Here is a 19081-nt window from a genome sequence, read left to right as displayed (position 1 = left end):
GGGAGGTAGGGAGGGAAGCGGCAGGAGGGAGGGAAGCGGCAGGAGGGAGGGAGGGAGGGAGGGAGGGAGGGAGGGAAGCGTGTGTGGCTCACACCGGGTGGGGAGGGAGGTGGGTGCTGCCGCCGTGTCACTCGCCAGTCTTTGGAAATGCCTTGGAATTATTCGTCAAATGTGATCACTGATTGCCGGCGGCGGCGGGATGCGCCTAATACTCCGGCCGGCCGGCCGGCCACAAGCTGCATGGCGATGGTTCGTTCCACCTTTTCTTTCTTGCTCACTATTGTACGTTTACAACAAACGCAGCACTAAAAAGGACACAAGACGAGATGGCGTTTTTAAAGATGTAAGGGTGTACAAAGTAAGAAAGAACTATTTATTGATTGTTTTTTTTCCCTCTTTTTTTGTTTTGCTCCTCTTATAAACTAACTCTGAAATGAATGAGGCAGTCTTAAATGGAATGTTACGGAAATGCCAAATAATGGAACGTTTTACGGTCGTGTACATATATGATGCTTACCTCAGGTTCTTTTTGGTGTGTGCTTTGACCTGATTCTTTCTTTCTTTCTTTCTTTCTTTCTTTCTTTCTTTCTTTCTTTCTTTCTTTCTTTCTTTCTTTCTTTCTTTCTTTCTTTCTTTCTTTCTTTCTTTCTTTCTTTCTTCTGTATTACGGCTAAACAAGTCCATCCTATATTCTTGAGTTTCGTAACTGGAATTTGCATTTGCTAAGCTGTTGCTTTGTCTCTGTTGGAAGGGAAGGTTAGATTTATTAAGGCTTGAATGTTCCTTTTCTCTTTTTAAGTATTACGAACAAAGTGAGGATAGAAAAGCTTCTATTGTGTAAACGAAACAAACAAACAAACAAAGAAAAAAAAGAATCAAGTGTCTGCCTATGCATGTTTTCTAAAAGAACCGAAGAAGAACGTGGCAAATTTCAATCTTTGAGCCGCATTGCTCGCTCTCTCTCTCTCTCTCTCTCTCTCTCTCTCTCTCTCTCTCTCTCTCTCGCTCTCTCTCTCGTGACCTTGTACTGGAAGCATCTTTGGGACGAGCGCCGGCCGCGGCGACGCTTTGCGCTTTCGCGCTTTGCGCCGCCGCCGCCGCCGCCATCATGCAACTCCTGAGCGCTTGAACGTGCGCGCGCACAGTCCAATTCCGCCGCATGTTTGACAATTCTTGTGAGCCGTGTGTGGTTACTATGTGGAGCTCAAAAATGCATGATTAGCCCAAGGCGTCATATGACAAGTTTCAAATTGTAAACAATACTTTGACTCTGTTTTGTAAATGTGCCACCGAAATTTGGTCCTTCGAATGATTATGAATCTTCTTATTTGGAACTCTGCTTTGTATATCAGTTACAGGTTTGATACTGCTCAATACTTTAAACAAAGCTGTGTTGATCTTTTTTAAGAAACTGCTCAAGTGCCCGAGTAATTCACTACACGACATGAAGCCTTGCTTTTTGTAATTTAACTTTGAAACTGTTGGCAGATGAGGCATGCACTCGCAACAATGAAACGTGAGTATTTTATATGACTGTTCAATAAAAAAAAATGTGCATGAATTTCAACTCGCGAGCCACTCCTCTTTACTCCCGTTTTGACGATGACACTCCAATGGGATCAACCAACGCTCAATGGGGTTCTCCTTATTTGATCGGGCTCCGCGAGGTGGCGCTCTGACAAGAAAGACGTTCGATCTTATTTCCGACCCGCGTTAACCTGCGCGTGGCGAGACCGAGTCGCCGTGAAGCGAGCGAGCGAGCGAGCGAGCGGCCGACTGGCCTTTTGTCCTCAAAAGTCACTTGACGTCCACCGCAACCAAGGACTTCAACCGTCGCACGTGAGTCCATGGTCGAGGAGGAGGGGGAGGAGGAGGAGGAGGAGGAGGACGCCTCACGAGAGCAGGAGGTGAAAGGGAGGCAAGGGGGGGCCTGGCTGGGGAGTGACGAGGCCGCAGAAATAGGGAGGGAGAGTGTGAGGAAGAACAGGCCTCGGAGAGTAAGAACGAGATCGAGCGAGCGTGCGTGCGCGTGCGCGCGAGCGAGCGAATCCTTCTGCACGTGACTATGCGCGCGTGTGAGTGTGTGTTTGTGTGTACGTGCGTGCGTGTTCCAGCATCAGGTGTGAGAGTGAGAGAACACGTTTCGGCGGCAAGAAGCCACAAATTGAAATGAGCCATGAAACCGTCGATTTTTTTCACTGCCTCTCCCTTGTGTGCGTGTGTGACCCCCCCCCCCCCCCCCCCCCCCCCCACACACACACACACACACACCCCACCCCCCCTCCCATAGTCCCACCGCACATACATCAGTGCAAGTCTGGACAGCCTGCCTCAGCACAGAGACGCACACTTGACGCATCCCTCCGCGGGCTCACCGTCAAGTAGTCCCCGATTGATGCTTTTGTTTGTTGGTGAAGCAGACCGCGACGCCAATTCCTGCCTTTCCACCTACGTAAACACATACGCCATTCAAGGCGGATGGGCGGGCGGGCGAGCGACCATTGGCCACTTGTGCACTTTGTCCAAACGGCAAAGCCGGAGCATGGGAGGGAAAGGGAGGCATCGGGCGGCGGATGAGCATTTCCCAATTGCGAGTGAGCTGCGCTCCGCGGCGCGGCTCGCCGGTTGCTTCCATTTGCGCTCCACGCCGCCGCCACCGCCGCCGCCGCCTCTTCACTTCATTGTACTCCATCAATCGGGGAACTAGGGGCTCATTTGGGTGGGAAATTCGTCTTTATCTTGCCACACTGAGGGGAGATTGTCGACGCCACAGCGAGAGCAAAGGCCGGCACGTCGAAGTTTCGAGCTCGGCAGAGGAACGAGGCAGGCAGGTACAACCCGACTGTTACGTTGACTCGCAACTCGGAGGGAGTAAACGTTACTGATGTAACGCGGCGGTGCCGAATGAGCTAAGTGGCTAACGCTAGCATCCCAACTATGTTTGCATACTTGGCGCACTCGCGCGCGGCCCCACTTTCCAAGCAAATCGGATGAGGCATCGGAACACCGCCAAAGTGAAAGAAATAACAAAAGAAAAGAAAAGAAAAGAAAAGAGGGGCACTTTTGAAATGACGAGAGTCGGCCGCCGCAGCCGCTGGCCAGCGGGAGCGACCTCCGGCGTGTTGAAAACAAAAGCCGAGTGGCCGAGTGGCCGACTGGCCGGCCGAGTTGTGATTGTCACATACACCGCAAACAAAGAGGAGAATCACCACAAGGTGAAGATGCTCATCATTTGCTTTCTTTGCGTGCGGCGTTATTTGAAAAGAATTGATTTGATCGCGAATGCGTCTCAAACATCAGTTCAAACCTGGACAGCAACTCTGCCGAGATCTGCTTCTCTTTTTTTTGTTTGTTGTTTTTTTTCCCAATCAGGATTTGTCGCTCGATGATGATCGAGGCTACCATCAGTGTGATCGAGGCTAACTTTGCCTTTTGCGCTTTTGAGACCAAATCAAGTTTTCTGCAGATTCGTCAAGCCGTAAACATTGACTAGAACGTCGCAAATGTTGATTGTGAAGCTTTCCTCGGATCGTAATGACAGCTGTTGCAGCTCGGACAGGGGGGCACGGCACGGGGGGGGGGGGGGGGGGGGGGGCTGCATTATGAGACACAAAGAGCCCCTCAGAGAGCCTCGCATTGTCCTACGCTTCGTTTGTTAAAACACTCTTCGAGGCGCTACCAAATTGAGGGCAGTCAGTGTTTTTTCTTTTGCTTTTTGCCTTGTCCGAAATTTCAGTTGCTCGGATGGATACTTGCGTCCTCGTGTGACCGAAGCAAGGCTGCTTGTGAGCATAACAAGGCCGCTGGACTTTTTTGTCATATTGGCACGTTTGCCGGACCAGGTCACACATGATGATCGAGAGTCCAAATAAAAGGACGGAGACCTTTGCGTTTGCCAATCCTCAAACTTCCCACGCAGAGTACGGCCTCAAAAAAGCGGCGCCAATGTTGTGAACATAATGTATACCGAAATGTGGGGGGTGGCCGGAGTAGCTACTGCGGTCATTCCCATTCTTTTCTAAGCAAACCTTGAAGGAAATAACGTTGTACTCGGAAGCCAGAGCAAAGTGACTCCAAAGACGTCTGACGTGTCCAGGGTCGGCGGCGGCAGCATGCCCTCGGCGATGGAGCGCCCCGGGGCCGGCGTGTTGTCCAGGAGCCGAGCCAAGACGGTGACCAACGGCAACAGCCGGCCGCATTCCGAGGAGGAGAGCAGCGACGAGGAGCACGCTCACGGTCCACGCACACTCATACACGCACGCACGCACGCGCGCGCGCCTGCCTGCTTGAATTTGCACCTTGTTTATGTACATCCAAGTGGACTTGACCGTAACGGGCCCATGGGAAATGTCACGTTTCAGCAACTTTTGAAGCCGCCCTGAGCACAATTTTGCTTTTCTTTTAGCAGATGATTATAAAGAGCATTTTATTCTTTTTCATTTTCGTCCTCTTCCCCTTTATCTGCTGACGACCCCGGTGCTCGTGTATTTTTCTTAGCTCTTCCTTTATGGCTCCACAGACAGCATGATCCGTGTGGGAGGAGACTACCAGGCCCAGATCCCAGAGTTCAAAGCAGGTGACAAAAATACGTACATCCCAAAGTCCGCACCAGAACAGCAGCGTTTGTTTCATTTCTTTCAAAGGGAGTCAACGATGATGGGTTCCGTGACAAGTACGCTCTTGGTTCCGTCCGCGCTCTCGACTCGACTTTACCTTTTCTGCTCGTTTATGCAAGTCGAGATTTCAGTCTGCTTCTTTTGGTTTTATACGAGGCAACTTTTTGTGGGGCTAGATGGCTTTGGCGGGAAAAACGCGGGCGCTTAGATGGGGCCAGGGTTAGGGTTAGGGAAGCGAGGGAGCCGTGGCGAAAGGCCCGGGCGATGGCGCGCCCGATTTTCACGGCCTTTCTTGCGACGGATTGCAGACGGCCCGGCCCGTGACGACGAGAAGGAGCAGAAGAGCATGCTGGTGTGGCGTCCCGACGCCCGGCTGTCGGACGCAACGGGTACGTGCCGCCTCCGCTGGCCCGCCCGCGCGCGCTCAGTGAGTATCCGCCCGCCGCGTCTCATTGTCCTGTCGCCGGCGCAGTGGACGAGTACATCGCCATGGCCAAAGAGAAGCACGGCTACAACATGGAACAGGTAGAGTAGAACCAGCCGATTGGCCAATGGGCCGGCTTTGAAGCGCCGACCCGCTCGAGCGTCTGCGCCTTCCGCCGGCAGGCCCTGGGCATGCTGCTGTGGCACAAGCACGACGTGGAGCGCTCGCTGGCCGACCTGGCCAACTTCACGCCCTTCCCGGACGAGTGGACGGTGGAGGACAAAGTGCTGTTCGAGCAGGCCTTTGGCTTCCACGGCAAGAGCTTCCACCGCATCCAGCAGATGGTGAGCCGCCAGCACCGCCGCCGCCAGCACCGGGTGCCCGCCCTTGGCCACGTGCATCAACGCCACCTTTTGCCCCTCGAGCTCCCCGACAAGCTGATCTCCAGTCTGGTCAAGTACTACTACGGCTGGAAGAAGACGCGGAGCAGAACCTCCGTCATGGACCGGCAGGCCAGGAGGCTGGTCAGCAAGAGGGAGAGAGAAGACAGGTGAGAATGGACCAAAGCAAGCAAGCAAGCAAGCAAGCAAGCAAGCAAGCAAGCAAGCAAGCAAGCAAGCGAGAAGCGTCTTAACCCAAACCACTTGTCTTGCGCTGTAGCAACGACGAGCTGGAGGAAGGAGATCCCGGCAGCGACTGCGACTTTGAGCTGGATGCCAAGAAAGAGGTGAGCGGCCGAGAAAGCGAGCCGGGCCACCGGAGCTAATTGATGTCCGTGCTTAGGCGGCCGCACAGAATGCGGGCGCCGCCGCCGCCGCCGTCTCGGACAAGGCGCTTCCCGGCCGCCCGGGCCCCGCCAGGAAGGAGAACGCTGGGGCGCAGTACCGCCACCACCCGCTGCGAGCGCGTCGCCGCCCGCCAAAGGGCATGTACCTGGAACGGGCCGACATCAGCTCGCTGTCAGCCTCGCGCGACTCGGGCCCGCTGACCGTCAGGCAGCTGGACGCCCGGCTGGTGTCGCTCAAGCGACAGGTGACGGACCGGCCGCGCCTCCCTCGCGCCGGCTTTCGTCGCGTCTTCCTCAGGCTTTCCGCTTCCTCTTTCAGGTCCAAAGTATCAAACAGAGCAACGGCGCTCTGAAGCTGAGCCTGAGCAGGGGTGTCGACACGTTCAGGCCCGCTGAGGTATGGTGTGGTTGTTATTTATTTATTTCTTTATTTGATTTATTTTGGGCTGAGGATGTCACCATTCCCTCCTGCAGCCCGCCCCCAAGATGAACGCTCGCTGGACTACGGAGGAGCAGCTGCTGGCGGTGCAAGGTGAGGAATGCAAACGCTGGCAAAAAGCTTTCCAAACAAAGTCCACAGCCTGCCTGCCTGCCTGCCTGCCTGCCTGCCTGCCTGCCTGCCTGCCTGCCTGTGCCTGAGTGAGTGAGTGAGTGAGTGAGTGAGTGAGTGAGTGAGTGAGTGAGCGAGCGAGCGAGCGAGCGATGGCCTCTGACCAACGTAGTGACTTGAAAAAGTCATCTGATTACTCGTCTTCATCCAATGCACGATGTGCCGCGATGACTCGGTAATAATCGCTTTCCTACATTAACCAACCCCATCAGTTGGCGTCAATGCCGACTGTTGGCCCGTGTTCCTCTGGACGTCGCTATTGTCCGTAAATAGCATCACTTGGCTCAATTTGCACTTCCTCGCTTCCTCACGCAGCCATCCGCCGTTACGGCAAAGATTTCACCGCCATCGGCGAGGTGATCGGAAACAAGACTTCGGCTCAGGTAAGCCGCCTCGGTCCTGTGCGCCAAGCGAGCGTTCACCGTCCTTGGCGCCCTTGCCGGCAGGTGAGCTCCTTCTTCGTGAGCTACCGCCGCAGGTTCAACCTGGACGAAGTGCTGAGGGAGTGGGCCGCCGAGCAGGCGCTGGCCCGGGACCTGAGAGGGGTCGGCGTGGAGACGGCCGCCGCCGCCACCGCGCAAGGGGGAGCCGAGGACCAGGTGAGCAAGGCTTCCCCAATACATTTCCTCGTGAAAAACAAATCAGAGCGCCGTCCAGACGTGACCCCCGTTCTCTGGCTCTGGCTATTCCCTGTCCTTTGCAAGGTCAAGATGGAGGAGTCTCCTCCGGAGGCGGCCGAGGGCTCCTCGCCGCCCTGCTCGGGCCAGACCCCCTCGTCCCTGTCCCAGCCTCCCCCGCTGCTGCGTCCGGCGCCGCCCTCGGCGCCGCCCAGCCTCCTGCGCCAACCCCCGCCGCTGCAGACCCGCCCGCTGCAGAACCGGGCCCCTCACAACCACCCGCCGCCACCCCTCATTCGGCCAGCTGCTGCCACAGGCTCCTCCGGAAGCTCCTCGCCCTCCGCCGCCATGCAGATCCTGCCGCCGTCGCTGCTGGGGATCAAGGTGGAGCGGGCCAACTCGCACTAACCGAAGAAACGCACACTCGGCTCCTTAAGGTTGCGGCAAATTGAACGCTGGAGCGGAAAATCATCCAAATTGGAAACTTTCCATGGGCGGGGATGAGACTGGGAGAGCTTTCATATTCAAGCACATCGCTTTTCTTTTCACGCACCGCAAGTGAATACCTTCTCATTTGTTGTGTTCTTGTGCGTTTCAATTTCCCTTCTCAGTGAATATTTAGTTGATTCACTGTTATGGGGAGAGAAACAAAAATCAAAGTCCCTTGTTGAGAGCCAACCTTGGCTTTTGGAAATTCCTGCGTCGTTATACCCATGAATGGCAAGTTTGTCACTTTGGAAATGGGAAACCCTCAATGGACACGAGCGCGCCTCCCAATCTTTGTTTGATAGCTGCAGTGTCACGCCTACCTCTAGAGCAGGGGCGTCAAACTAATTTTCTTCACGGGCCGCATTGTAGTCATAGCTTCTTTCGGAGGGCCATTATGACTGTCAACCCAAATCAATGTACGAGCACCTCATATTATAGACAGTAAAAGCTACAAAACAAACTGACAAATAACTTGTTTTCAAATCAGACGAGTAAAAACTAGTCAAATATTTTTAAAAAAAGATATTATTAAAAGTGAAGACAATATGCAAATCTAGTAATGGCGAATTTGATGCACAATTTGTCTTCGCGGGCCACATAAAATGATGTTGCGGGCCATATCTGGCCCCCGGGCCTTGACTTTGACACCTGTGCTCTCGAGAGAAAGAGAGCGCACGCACACACACACACACACACACACACACACACACACGTCGAGCAGCTCTAAACTCCAAACACGACGGGGCGCTCGCTCCGCAGTATATACAGCTTTTTGTGTTCCAACTGAAATCGTCAATGAGGAGAAAGCGCGTTGCCCTTTTAAAGAGCTCAGGCAAAAGTTGAGCGACCCGCTTCTCGCAGCCATGCTAAGATCTGGAGGGAAGGTTTGCATTTGTTTTAACTAGACTTAAGATGAGCTCTTAGCTAGACAAGACTTTAGGTCGTTTCTTATTGTTGACTAAGCACTAGGCGGAGTCGTCTTCCCTCGTTCCCGACAACTTATCCGGCCAAAGTCAGTTCTCGCTTTAAAAGCACAAATGAGGAGAAAGAAGAAAAAAACAAGACTGACTTTCTCATGACAGCTGCTAATATGGTTTGGTACAGGAACCTTGTTCAAACTATTGCGATTAATCTGATGTCTTTTGATTGGGAGCATGTTTGAGTGACTTCATTGACGCTATTTGTGTTTGGCTCTGGAGCTGGCTTGCGTTGTCATTCCTTTTGCAAGTTTACACAGTCATGCAAAAAAAAAAAAAAAACCTGGCTTGTGCATACTGTACGTTTCCATTTGCTTTTGTTTTTCTACTAGAATAAAGGAACGACAACTGTTGAGTTTCCTGCAGTAATTGTTGATTTGTTAGTGCGTTGATACTTCAGTGCAAAAGTGGGCGACGACTTGGGTGGCTTCAATGAGCTAACGTTTATTCTTTGCTCTTAAGTTCCAAATGAATGAAATTACATTCATCGGTTAGATGCTTGGATACACCCCAAACACCATTGGGGACAGCGAGTTTAACCTGATTGGGGTTCTCGAATACGAGTTAATGGCACTCTGCCCCATTCAATATGGCCGATGTCATGACGTATCCATAACAACAGCCAGCCCAAGCCACTCAACGGATGGTCTGTATTTATTGTATTGATATGGAATTTAGTTTTGATGCTTTTATTCTAGGTGGTTCCGTTTGATACTCTGAATGATTTTCACGCAAAGGGAATAAACGATCATTCTCGGCGTTTGATCGGACCCCCCTTCCCTCCCTCAAACGACGTCATTCTGCTTCCGCTAGCTTTGAGCCAGCCCACCGGTGGTGTCTGCCGGAGTTCTCCCCATTCTTCTGGAATATCGCGTCAAAATGCAGGAAAACACGCTTTCGTCCAACTCTTACAGACTTCGGTGCTCCATTCCGGGCCACGAGATGGACGTCCGGGGGCTCGCGGCTGCTGTTTTCCCGGAAGGAGCGTTGGTTTCTGTGTCCAGAGACCGGACCGGAAGGATCTGGGTCCCAAACTCAAGGTAGCGAGCGTTAGCCTGCTAGCCCACAAATCAGCTTCGAAAAGTGTTGCCCTTAATGTTCCAATGGCTCCCACGAGGACAAACCAAACCAAATGAAGTGCTTTTCACCTGGCTCCTTTAAAGTGTTGCCCTTTCGGCTCGAGTGCCTGCGTACTATTCCACTTCGCTTTGTCATTCATTCACTTTGTCATTCATTCAGATGTCCAGCAAGTACAAATCATGATTTCATATGTCATTCAGTAAACGCGCGCTTGCCTAGCGTTGCCAATGCGGAGTCCATTTTCGGATCCGTTTTGGCAAGTTTTAGGAAGGTTTCTTTCTGTCTGTCTGTCTGTCTGTCTGTCTGTCTGTCTGTCTCGTCTTTCTTCTGTCTTTCTGTCTGTCTGTCTGTCTTTCTTTCTCTCTCTCTCGCTCTCTCTCTCTCTCTCTTTCGTTCGTTTTTAAAGCCCTTGACTACATGTCCAGATTTTCAAAGAGCAACATTCCGATACATGTTCCTTGGGTGAATTGAGAGTACATTTAGAACGAAGGAAGTCGAATCAAACCTCGCTCCCTCCATCCCTGATTTCGACAAGCTCATCAACTCAATTCAAATTGGGGATAGGCGAGTACCGCTGTAGGTAGAAGTGGTACTGAACAGCTCTCATTCAAATGAATAGAAATTCTATTGATTTGTTCCGGGTCTCCATTTTTTTTGAAAGCTCTGTACAGATGACATGAATCATTTTGAAATATTGCTCTGGTTTGAGCCGGCACTTTTTTGATAAAGCCTTAGAAGAGAGGTAGGTGACCTCCTTGCCTTGCAAGTACTTTCATGTCTATTTTGCACGTGACCGCTTGTAGTCCCTCACTCTGTGTTTATTTATCCTTTCTTTTCCTCTGTTTGTTGACAGCGACGGTTTCACGGAGACGCAACGCTTGTCGGGCCACTCGAATTTCGTATCCTGCGTATGCGTCATCGGGCCGAGCGAGACGTACCCCCGAGGACTGGTTGCCACCGGAGGGAACGACAATAACATTTGCGTATTTGCGCTGGACCAAGCGCAGCCCCTGTACATCCTCAAAGGTCACAAAAACACAGGTGAGCGAGCGAGCGAGCGTTTGAAAAGGAGTGCCGAGCGGAGCGGCACGGCGACTGGGCTTTGCTCTATCGGCTCATCCCTCCATCCCTCCCTCCATCCATCCATCCATCCATCCATCCATCCATCCATCCATCCATCCATCCATCCATCCATCCAACCATCCATCCATCCATCCATCCACCCACCCAACCCATCCACCCACCCACCCAAATCCATCCATCCATCCATCCATCCATCCATCCATCCATCCATCCATCCATCCATCCACCCAAACCCACCCACCCATCCATCCATCCATCCATCCATCCATCCATCCATCCATCCATCCATCCATCCATCCATCCATCCATCCATCCATCCATCCATCCATCCTCTGTGCATTTTGCCACCGAGCGCAATCTATGTCCGCAGTTTGTACTCTGTCCTCGGGGAAGTTCGGGACACTTTTGAGCGGCTCTTGGGACACCACCGCCAAAGTGTGGCTCAGCGAAAAGTGCATGATGACGCTGCGCGGCCACTCGGCGGCCGTGTGGGCGGCGGCCATGCTGCCCGAGCAAGGGCTCATGCTGTCCGGGTCGGCGGACCGAAGCATCAAGCTTTGGAAAGCGGGACAGTGCGAGAGGACGTTTACAGGTAGCCGAAGCTCATATCGGCCTTTGAAAAAGCGCCGCTCACCCCACCTGCTCCTTTGGCCAGCCAGGGGATCGATATCCCACGTCACGACCGCTCGCTTCCCTTTTAGGTCACGAGGATTGCGTGCGAGGCCTCGCCGTGATCAGCGCCACCGAGTTCTTCTCTTGCAGCAACGACGGCAGCGTCAGGAAGTGGCTGCTCACGGGCGAGTGTACGCAGGTCTGCTACGGACACACCAACTACATCTACAGCATGGCCGTCTTCCCGGATAGCGGAGGTTTGTTTGAAGCTTGACAATTGCCCGGACGGACGGACGGCGGCCCGTCTGTCTGTCTGTCTGTCTGTCTGTCTGTCTGTCTGTCTGTCTGTCTGTCTGTCTGTCTGTCTGTCTGTCTGTCTGTCCGTCTGTCCGTCTGTCCGTCTGTGTCTGTTTTGCAACCGCAGCGTGTTGACTGCTTGCGCTAGATTTTGTGAGCACAGGAGAGGACCGGACGGTGCGAATCTGGAGGAGCGGGGAATGCACGCAGACGATCCGCCTGCCCGCTCAGTCCGTTTGGTGCTGCTGCATCCTGCCAAATGGCGACATTGCCGTGGGAGCCAGGTGACCCTCTCCAAAAAGTCACGCGCGTGTATTTAGCAGGGCTGACTTGCGCGCTCTCGCCGCCGCCGCTGCTGCAGCGACGGCATCATCCGAGTGTTTACAGAGGCCGAGGAGCGCGTGGCGAGCGCTCGCGACCTGCGGGCCTTCGAGGACGAGCTCTCCGACGCCACCATCGACCCCAAGACGGGGGACCTCGGGGACATCAAAGTGGAGGAGCTTCCCGGGCGGGAGCACCTCGACGAGCCGGGTATTGTGTTGGGGCTGGGTCGGGACCTTTTCCAGCGCGAACCTTTTTCTGGCGGTCCCAGGGAATCGCGACGGCCAGACGCGGCTGATCAAGGACGGGCAGAAAGTGGAGGCGTACCAATGGAGCGTGAGCGACAGTCGCTGGGTGAAAATCGGAGACGTGCTCGGCGGCTCCGACCAGCAGACCTCCAAGAGCGTCATGTACGAAGGGAAGGTGAGGCGGGAATTGCCCGGCCCGTGGAACGAGCTCATTTCGGTTTCCGGAGCAAACGTTGCGTTCAGGCCCTGGCGGCCGGTGGGTGCGGCCAAACGCCTGTGCAATTTGAGCGTGCGTCAAGGCTGCGTGCGTCCGCCACCCCCCGCAGGAGTACGACTACGTCTTCACCATCGACGTGAACGAGGGCGGGCCGTCCATGAAGCTGCCTTACAACGTGTCGGAGGACCCCTGGCTGGCGGCGCACAACTTTTTGCAGAAGAACGACCTCAGCCCCATGTTCCTGGACCAGGTTGCTAATTTCATCACGGAAAACACCAAAGGGCAGGCGGCGGCGGCGGCGGCGGGGCACGCGGCCGGACACGCGCCGCCGCAGCCCGCCGGTGGCGACCCTTTCACTGGTGAGCCAGAGCAACGTCGTCGCCGCGGTGAGCCCGCTTTGGCTTTCCTGCCGCCAAGCTGCTCTTTTGTGTCGCTCCGGCAGGGGGCGCTCGCTACATCCCGGGCGGCACCGACACGAGTCCCCGCTTCGGAGGCGATCCCTTCACAGGTGCGCGCTTCCAGGCGGCTCGGAGGCCTGCTGCCCTTTTGGATTCGCCAGTGATTTTGGTTTTGCTGGCTCTTTTTCTGTTGTCGAGTGCCAATAAAGCCGCTATCGCCTTCTCAACCCCTCCCAGGCTCCGGTCGCTACATCCCCGGCTCCGGCCCCGGCTCCGGCCCCGACTCGGCGGCTCCCGAAGGCGTGGCCGATCCCTTCACAGGTGAGCCACTCCCCCGACCCGGCCTCCGCGGCGCGTAGCGAAAGCCCAAACCCAGTTGAGGACTTTTCCTCGGCCAGGCGGAGGCGCTTACTCTTCCGCCGGGGCGCCGGGACAGAAAAGCACCAACATTTACTTTCCCAAGACCGACGGCGTGACCTTTGAGCAAGCCAACGTTTCACAAATTGCCGGTGAGAATCTCAGCTCGCTCGCCCGCCCGCCCCTGAAAAGCTGCCCTTTGCCTCAAGTCTGCTTTTTGGGGGCGCTCTCTCGCTCGCTCGCTTTCTCTTGCCCAGGCAAGCTGAAAGAACTCAACGCCGGGGCCCCTCAGGAGCACCGGCTCTCGGAAGACTTCCTGGAAAGTCTGCGGGGGCTGCTGGCGTCCGTCTGCGGCCTGGCCGACGCCCCGCCCACCGTCCAGCAGATCGTCCTCCTCTGGAAAGCCACGCACTGGCCCGAAGGTACATGCCCGCCGGCCCGCCCGCCCGCCCGCCCGCCCGCAGCTGCCCCGAGCTTCCTTAGCAGACGGATTGCGCCTTTTGGGCTCATTGTGACATTTTGCGCTCAAGGCCCGCCAGCCCAAACATTTTTCATCTTGGAGTCAGAGCTGAAAACGAGCGTTTCTTCTCCACCCGGCTAGATATTGTGTTTCCGGTCCTGGACATTCTAAGGCTGGCTGTGCGCCACCCGCAGGTCAACGAGCGCCTGTGCGACGAGACCGAGGGCGTCGGGCTATGCGACCACCTCCTGAGCCTGATGAGGCCCGAGGGCCGCGCGGCCAATCAGATGCTGGCGCTGCGCATCCTCTGCAACTGCTTCAGCGGCGGGCCCGGCCGAGCGCTCCTCATGGCCCGGCGCGAAGCCGTCCTGTCGCGGGCCGCCGACTTGGCCGCCGCCGTGTGCAATAAGAACGTCCACATTGCTCTGGCCACGCTGGTGCTCAACTACGCCGGCTGCCTGCACCGCCGACCCGACCTGGAGGCCAAAGCCCAGTGCCTGTCGGTGGCCAGCCGAGCGCTGGAGAGCGTTCGGGACCAGGAAGCCGTCTTCCGGCTGCTGGTGGCGCTGGGAACCACCGTGGCGTCCGACCCGACGGCCCGGGACCTGGCCCGCTCCCTGGGGGTCAACGCGCAAATCTCCCAATACTCCTCCGTAGCCGATCCCTCCAAACTGGGCGAGTGTTGTCGACTGCTTTTAAAAGAACTGCAATAAAATACAAATCAATCCATCGACAACGAGCCGACTTGACTTGTATGTTCTGCGGTTAATAAAAGGACACGTCCGAGTTTTTGTGGCTACGGATTCGCGTCGTCGGATAGGGGAGTACAAGACCCAATATAAATGGAAGCGTGTGTTAACGACAATCCAATGAAGGGTCGAACATGGGGTGGACAAAGGGGTGCGAGGACACGCGCGCACACAAACTCCAAACTGACGGACACTCATGACACACGACACCGCGCCTCGCACAAAATGGAGTCCACTGACTCCTGAGTTGGAGCCTTTTGCTTGTTCAATATAACAAATAAAACATCCGTGACATAAACTAGTAGGGGGGTTAATCGAGTACCAGATCGGCGCAGCCCTAAATGAAGCAGCTTACGAATAAACGTCCGTCCTGCATTGAAACTCCGCTACGCCGGGGGCGCTGTCGAGTATATCTGGGCCGCCGAAGAAGAGAACCGACCAATAAAAGGAAGAAGGCGGCCAGTTTGGCGGATGCATCAAACCGCGCTTGAATCTTGCTCGTCCGTTGGCTGGCCGTCGATCGTAGCATTTTTAAAAAAAAGATGGCAAGCCAAATGCTAAAGGACTGCGGCACCAATCTATGGTTCTGCCTCCTCGCGCTGGGCTTTGAGCCAGAGCGGCAGTTGCAGCTCTTCGCGCGCGACTCCAAGCACATCAAACTGGGAGCGTAAGTCTCGCCAAGCTTTGTCTTCGGGTGCCTGCCTGCCTGCCTGCCGGCCGGCCGGCCTGCCTGCCTGCCTACCGGCCGGCCTGGCGTCTTTCCAATCAACCGATTGCTGACGAAAGCGTCAAAGCACGTGCAAAGGCTAGCCGTGTGCCACCACCGCTGATCTTTGCTTTTCTTCAACAGGGATATGTTCGACAAACCCAACAAGTACGCCTTCCTGATTGTCGTCCAATTCCTGTTGCAGACGCTCGATCCTCCGCGATTTCAAAAGGCATTCAAGTGAGCCTAGGACATGCTCATACGCCCGCCTGTCCCCGTCGACTCGTTTTCCCATTGCAACTTTTGTTGTCGTTTTGGAATAGATTTTGCTGGCCTCCCTATAGCGCTAAACAAGATGCAGAGTTTCGCAAAGAGACCCTCGCTTGGCTGCAAGAAGTCATGGTGAGGATTTCGAAGGGATGGGCAGCGCGCCAGGGTCACCGAGATGCTGATTGTTTTGCGTGTACCGACCGTTAGGTTGAAAGTGGATTCGTCGGCCCCAAAGTGTTGGCGTCATGGTTGGTCTCGCCCGGAGGCCCCAAATTCATCGCCTTGATGGTGCATTTAGTCAAGCACGTCATGCGGCGGGAAATGAAAACCTACACCAAAGGTACCTTCTTACCCAGCGACGACACTCAGCCAAATGCTCACGCCTTCTCCCCAAATGTTTGCTTTAGACGAGAGCCGGGTCGCCGACGTCGTCTTCAAGCCGACGTCTTCGCGCCACATGGCGCTGAGGAGATGCCGCGTGGCCCAAAAAAAGTTCTTGGAGCAGGTGGCGCACCACGGTCGATTTTTCCTGGACGTGCAGAAAAAAGTCCAGTGAGTAGAGAGGGGAACAGAGAGAGACATTTGACATTCCCACATTCCTGCCTGTGTGCGTGTTTGTCTGCTCTTTTAGGAGCCACGCGGATACCATGCGAGACCTCCGGGCCGAGAGTCAAAAGTATGACGAGCTACTCGAGTAGGTTTTTCTTTTTTTTTCTCCCTTCCCTTGCCGTTTAGCTCACACCGTACTGCGCCGATCGATCGATCGATCGATCGATCGCTCGCTCGCTCGCTCGGTCACTCTGGCCTCGTTTCACTCCGCAGACAGGACGGCGGCGAGTCTGTCCGAGAGGATTTTGCCGATAAAGCCCAAATGGTCAGGTGAAGAAAAAAGAAAAAGCATTTGCTGTTTTCCCTCACCAGATACCAAAAATACAAACGCTCGCGTTCAGGTGGCACGCCTGTGGGCGACCGTGGACGGAATGCTGGCCATGACCGAGGCGGAGCGCGAGGTGCTGGAGAGCGTGCTCGGAGGAGAAGTGGATCGCTACGCGCTAGCCGGCCGCCCCCTGCGCGTTTCTCCTGGCCTGCTGGAGCGGCCCTCGCGGCGGGTGAGCGCGGCGCGCTACCGACCCGCCGTGCGCTCGATGTCACGTCGACGTGTCTTTGGCAGTTGAGCTCGGGGAACGCGGACGAGGCCGCTCAGCTGAACCTCCTGCGGCTCTTGGAGCTGATGAACCACTGCCTGCGCCTCCTGCGAGAGGAGCCGTGCGGGGGCTCCTCCTCCTCGCCGCCGCAGCTCAGCCTGCCGCAGTTGCAGCAAATCCAGCGGCAGATGGCCCGCCAGCTGCAGAACTCAAAGCTCCTCAGGTAAGGAGTGGAACAGCTGAGCGATGATTGGGGGGGGGGGGCTTGATTGAATTGATTTGATATTGGTTGGGGGGGGGAACCTCTGCAATGTGTGGCGAGGTGCCAACCGCTGCGCTACTGTGCAAAATAAGCATATTTTCAAACATTAGCTGTATTATTTTTTGGGGGGATGATTTAGAGTGAAGATTTCCCAGGAGGAAATTCCCAAGATGAGGGGCGCCGTCGGAGAGCTGGAAGCGGCGCTGGACAGCAAGTGGGCCGGCGTACTAAAAGGCAAATCTTTAGTGTCCTTGCTCGACGGCGATCCGGTGAGCGGTCATTCGGAGTCCAGCTTTGGTGTAAATTTTCGGCGGGGCTCACGTCTTTTATTTTTTTTTTATGATTATGTTGTTGAGGTACTCGCTCTTCTATCGCCAACGGCTCGTCCGCCGTTTGAAGCGGCGCGCGACCAAAGTGATGCCAGTTGCGTCTTCTCCAAGTTTCCCGCCAAGCTCCCCGGTCAGTGGCGTTTTGGGCGTCGTCTTGAAAGATGACTGGACTTTCAAAGTTAGCGCTGACTTGGCTCTGACTGACGTCTCTCCTTCCCACCTTCTTTTCCACGTGACCCGGCAGACGGCTGCGCCGAGTCCTCAGGGCGTCAAGTAAGCGGCGATCTCTTGCAACTGAAGAGGTAAGTGGCGCTCTGCCGGATTAGGGAGGCGGATACCCGGGCGGTGCCGAGCGGTGCGCCGTCCGTCACCGGTCCTCCCCAGAGCATGCGTGCTCTCCGATGACTGCGGCAAGCGGAGAGAAATTGCCGCAGACAGATACGGAGCAGACAGCGTCCCTCGCGCCCCTTCGCCGCCACCTTTGCCGTGTGGCGAGAGCCGCTCTTTCTAAAGGCGCGTCTCGTTTGCAAGCGCCCGACGCCCGGCGGCAGAAGACCAGGGCGTCTTTGGGCTCGCCGACTCGACCGGACTCGACCGGCTCGTCGACGGGAAGACGCCACCCGGGAGGCCGCAGGTGCGCTCGTTTCAGAAGTCGACGCAGGCGAAAGGACATTTTATGTCGGCAAAACCAACGACGTCGTTTCCGATAACCTGCAAATGAGCTTTCGGGGACTGTTTTGGGAGCGCCCGAGATGATTTGGGCAGCGCGGCTGAAAGGAGCAGCAAGAAACGTGCTCTGTAGAAGTTGGCCATTTGGCAGAGCAGGGACGCAAAGCTCTGGGTCTTGAGAGGCGGCCCACGCGCTTATGTGGATGGACGGAGCTGCTGTTCAAATAGAAAGGATGGGCCAAACTATTGTGACCCCGATCACAGACGACGACCAAGGCGATGTTAGAGCTGGAATGTGCTGAGCGGGTGCGTCAGGTAGCGCGCTAACACACACACACACACTCACAACCACCCCCCGTTTGTCCCAGTTTGCAGATAGCGTAAGCGCAAGCAGTCCAACGCCAAACGGCGAGGCGGGTTCCGACCCGGGCGCAATGCGAGGCTGCTTCCGCCGAGACCCCTTCGCCAGCAGAGAGCAGCGTCCCCGCGCGCCCGAGACCTTGAGTGAGCGGCCTCGTCGAATGCGAGCGGGTTCGCTTTAGCCGGGAAACGCCGTCGAGTGTCTCTTTTTGGATTTCTCTCCGCTCCGTGTTCTAGTCGTGGACATGGAGAGCTCCCGGCGACGGGCCCTGCGTGAAGACGACGGAGACTCGGACGGCGGCGTGTTGCCGTGGCGCACTCCTTCCTCCGGCCAGCGGCAGTTGTTTTGGGGCTCCTTCCTCCAGCAAGAAACTCTGCCCAGCTACGACAGTCTGCTGAGCCTCGACGACGACGCAGAGGAAGAAGAGCCCTGCCCGAACGCGGCCGACGAGACGCCGGCGGAGGCGTGCCGGGACGGCTCGCCCGAGCGCCCTCGCCCGGCCCGGGACGTCTTGGTCGCTCCAGCACTTTTCCCCTCTCCGCTCATCTCCTTCTCACCTTGAATCTGACAAAAGTAAAAACTGGATGAAAGTCAGACATGGCTTTTCAACCATGCTGGAGCAGAGCGAGCGAGCGAGCGAACCCCCCGCCCCCTTCTTAATGTTAGGCTGTGGGCTCAGGACCAGGAGCAGGCCTGCACTTAGTTTTCCGTGTCATCTTTGTTGCTTTGCTCACTGGTGTCTTGTCACTTAGAGGTGTTGCTTTTGTTCTTTTGACCGACTGTCGCTATTGTTCTACTGTATTGATTTGTGGTTGAACTGACTCTTTTCGATGTCATTGTTACCTGTAAAGTGCTTTGTTGCAGCTTTTTAACGCAATAGAAATAAACAGGTTATAACTGTAATAGTACTTGTGTACATTTCCCCGTCTGTACTTTAAGGAATCCAACCACTACGCTGTAATGAATACTGACAGAATGAGAGCGCCACTTTTCGCGG

The 19081-nt window shown here is 55.4% G+C and overlaps 3 protein-coding genes and 1 non-coding gene across 8 annotated transcripts; all 4 read left to right on the top strand.

The window, feature by feature from the left end:
• Positions 1 to 1719: 1719 nt before the first annotated feature.
• On the top strand, positions 1720 to 8885 carry rcor2 (REST corepressor 2). Of its 3 annotated transcripts, none has more exons than XM_088376693.1 (14): positions 1720 to 1839; positions 4097 to 4236; positions 4520 to 4576; positions 4925 to 5005; positions 5089 to 5141; positions 5223 to 5384; positions 5466 to 5590; positions 5701 to 5767; positions 5824 to 6072; positions 6147 to 6224; positions 6302 to 6359; positions 6753 to 6820; positions 6884 to 7036; positions 7142 to 8885. In XM_088376693.1, exons 2-14 carry the CDS (start codon positions 4113 to 4115, stop codon positions 7460 to 7462), a joined length of 1596 nt encoding a protein of 531 aa, XP_088232819.1. In that variant the 5' UTR covers positions 1720 to 1839; positions 4097 to 4112; the 3' UTR covers positions 7463 to 8885. The 3 variants fall into 3 exon arrangements, with proteins under 3 accessions (XP_088232819.1, XP_088232802.1, XP_088232809.1); XM_088376676.1 differs by lacking the exon at positions 1720 to 1839 and adding an exon at positions 2473 to 2827; XM_088376683.1 differs by lacking the exon at positions 1720 to 1839 and adding an exon at positions 2475 to 2831.
• A 426-nt stretch (positions 8886 to 9311) lies between these two features.
• Positions 9312 to 14329, top strand: plaa (phospholipase A2-activating protein). Of its 2 annotated transcripts, none has more exons than XM_088376606.1 (13): positions 9312 to 9560; positions 10454 to 10641; positions 11054 to 11275; positions 11385 to 11552; positions 11741 to 11876; positions 11954 to 12123; positions 12185 to 12336; positions 12488 to 12737; positions 12821 to 12886; positions 13014 to 13097; positions 13175 to 13285; positions 13391 to 13555; positions 13735 to 14329. In XM_088376606.1, exons 1-13 carry the CDS (start codon positions 9400 to 9402, stop codon positions 14304 to 14306), a joined length of 2445 nt encoding a protein of 814 aa, XP_088232732.1. In that variant the 5' UTR covers positions 9312 to 9399; the 3' UTR covers positions 14307 to 14329. The 2 variants fall into 2 exon arrangements, with proteins under 2 accessions (XP_088232732.1, XP_088232741.1); XM_088376615.1 differs by having other exon boundaries at positions 13788 to 14148.
• Positions 14330 to 14781: 452 nt separating this feature from the next.
• Positions 14782 to 18987, top strand: haus6 (HAUS augmin-like complex, subunit 6). 2 transcript variants are annotated; one of them, XM_088376662.1, is made up of 15 exons: positions 14782 to 15009; positions 15193 to 15288; positions 15372 to 15450; positions 15526 to 15658; positions 15726 to 15870; positions 15950 to 16012; positions 16141 to 16192; positions 16269 to 16427; positions 16490 to 16686; positions 16865 to 16994; positions 17082 to 17184; positions 17299 to 17356; positions 17586 to 17688; positions 18092 to 18227; positions 18321 to 18987. In XM_088376662.1, exons 1-15 carry the CDS (start codon positions 14885 to 14887, stop codon positions 18644 to 18646), a joined length of 1905 nt encoding a protein of 634 aa, XP_088232788.1. In that variant the 5' UTR covers positions 14782 to 14884; the 3' UTR covers positions 18647 to 18987. The 2 variants fall into 2 exon arrangements, with proteins under 2 accessions (XP_088232788.1, XP_088232783.1); XM_088376657.1 differs by having other exon boundaries at positions 16865 to 16996; positions 17075 to 17184.
• Positions 17379 to 17509, top strand: LOC148403052 (small Cajal body-specific RNA 8). The gene has a single exon (XR_015862697.1).
• Positions 18988 to 19081: the final 94 nt, after the last annotated feature.

The sequence above is a fragment of the Syngnathus floridae genome, chromosome 1, assembly GCF_059516105.1.
Source record: "Syngnathus floridae isolate MCC-2025c chromosome 1, RoL_Sflo_1.0, whole genome shotgun sequence".
Taxonomy (NCBI): Eukaryota; Metazoa; Chordata; class Actinopteri; order Syngnathiformes; family Syngnathidae; genus Syngnathus; species Syngnathus floridae.
The sequence above is the reverse complement of the archived record's forward strand: the minus strand, read 5'-3'. Positions and strand labels throughout refer to the sequence as shown.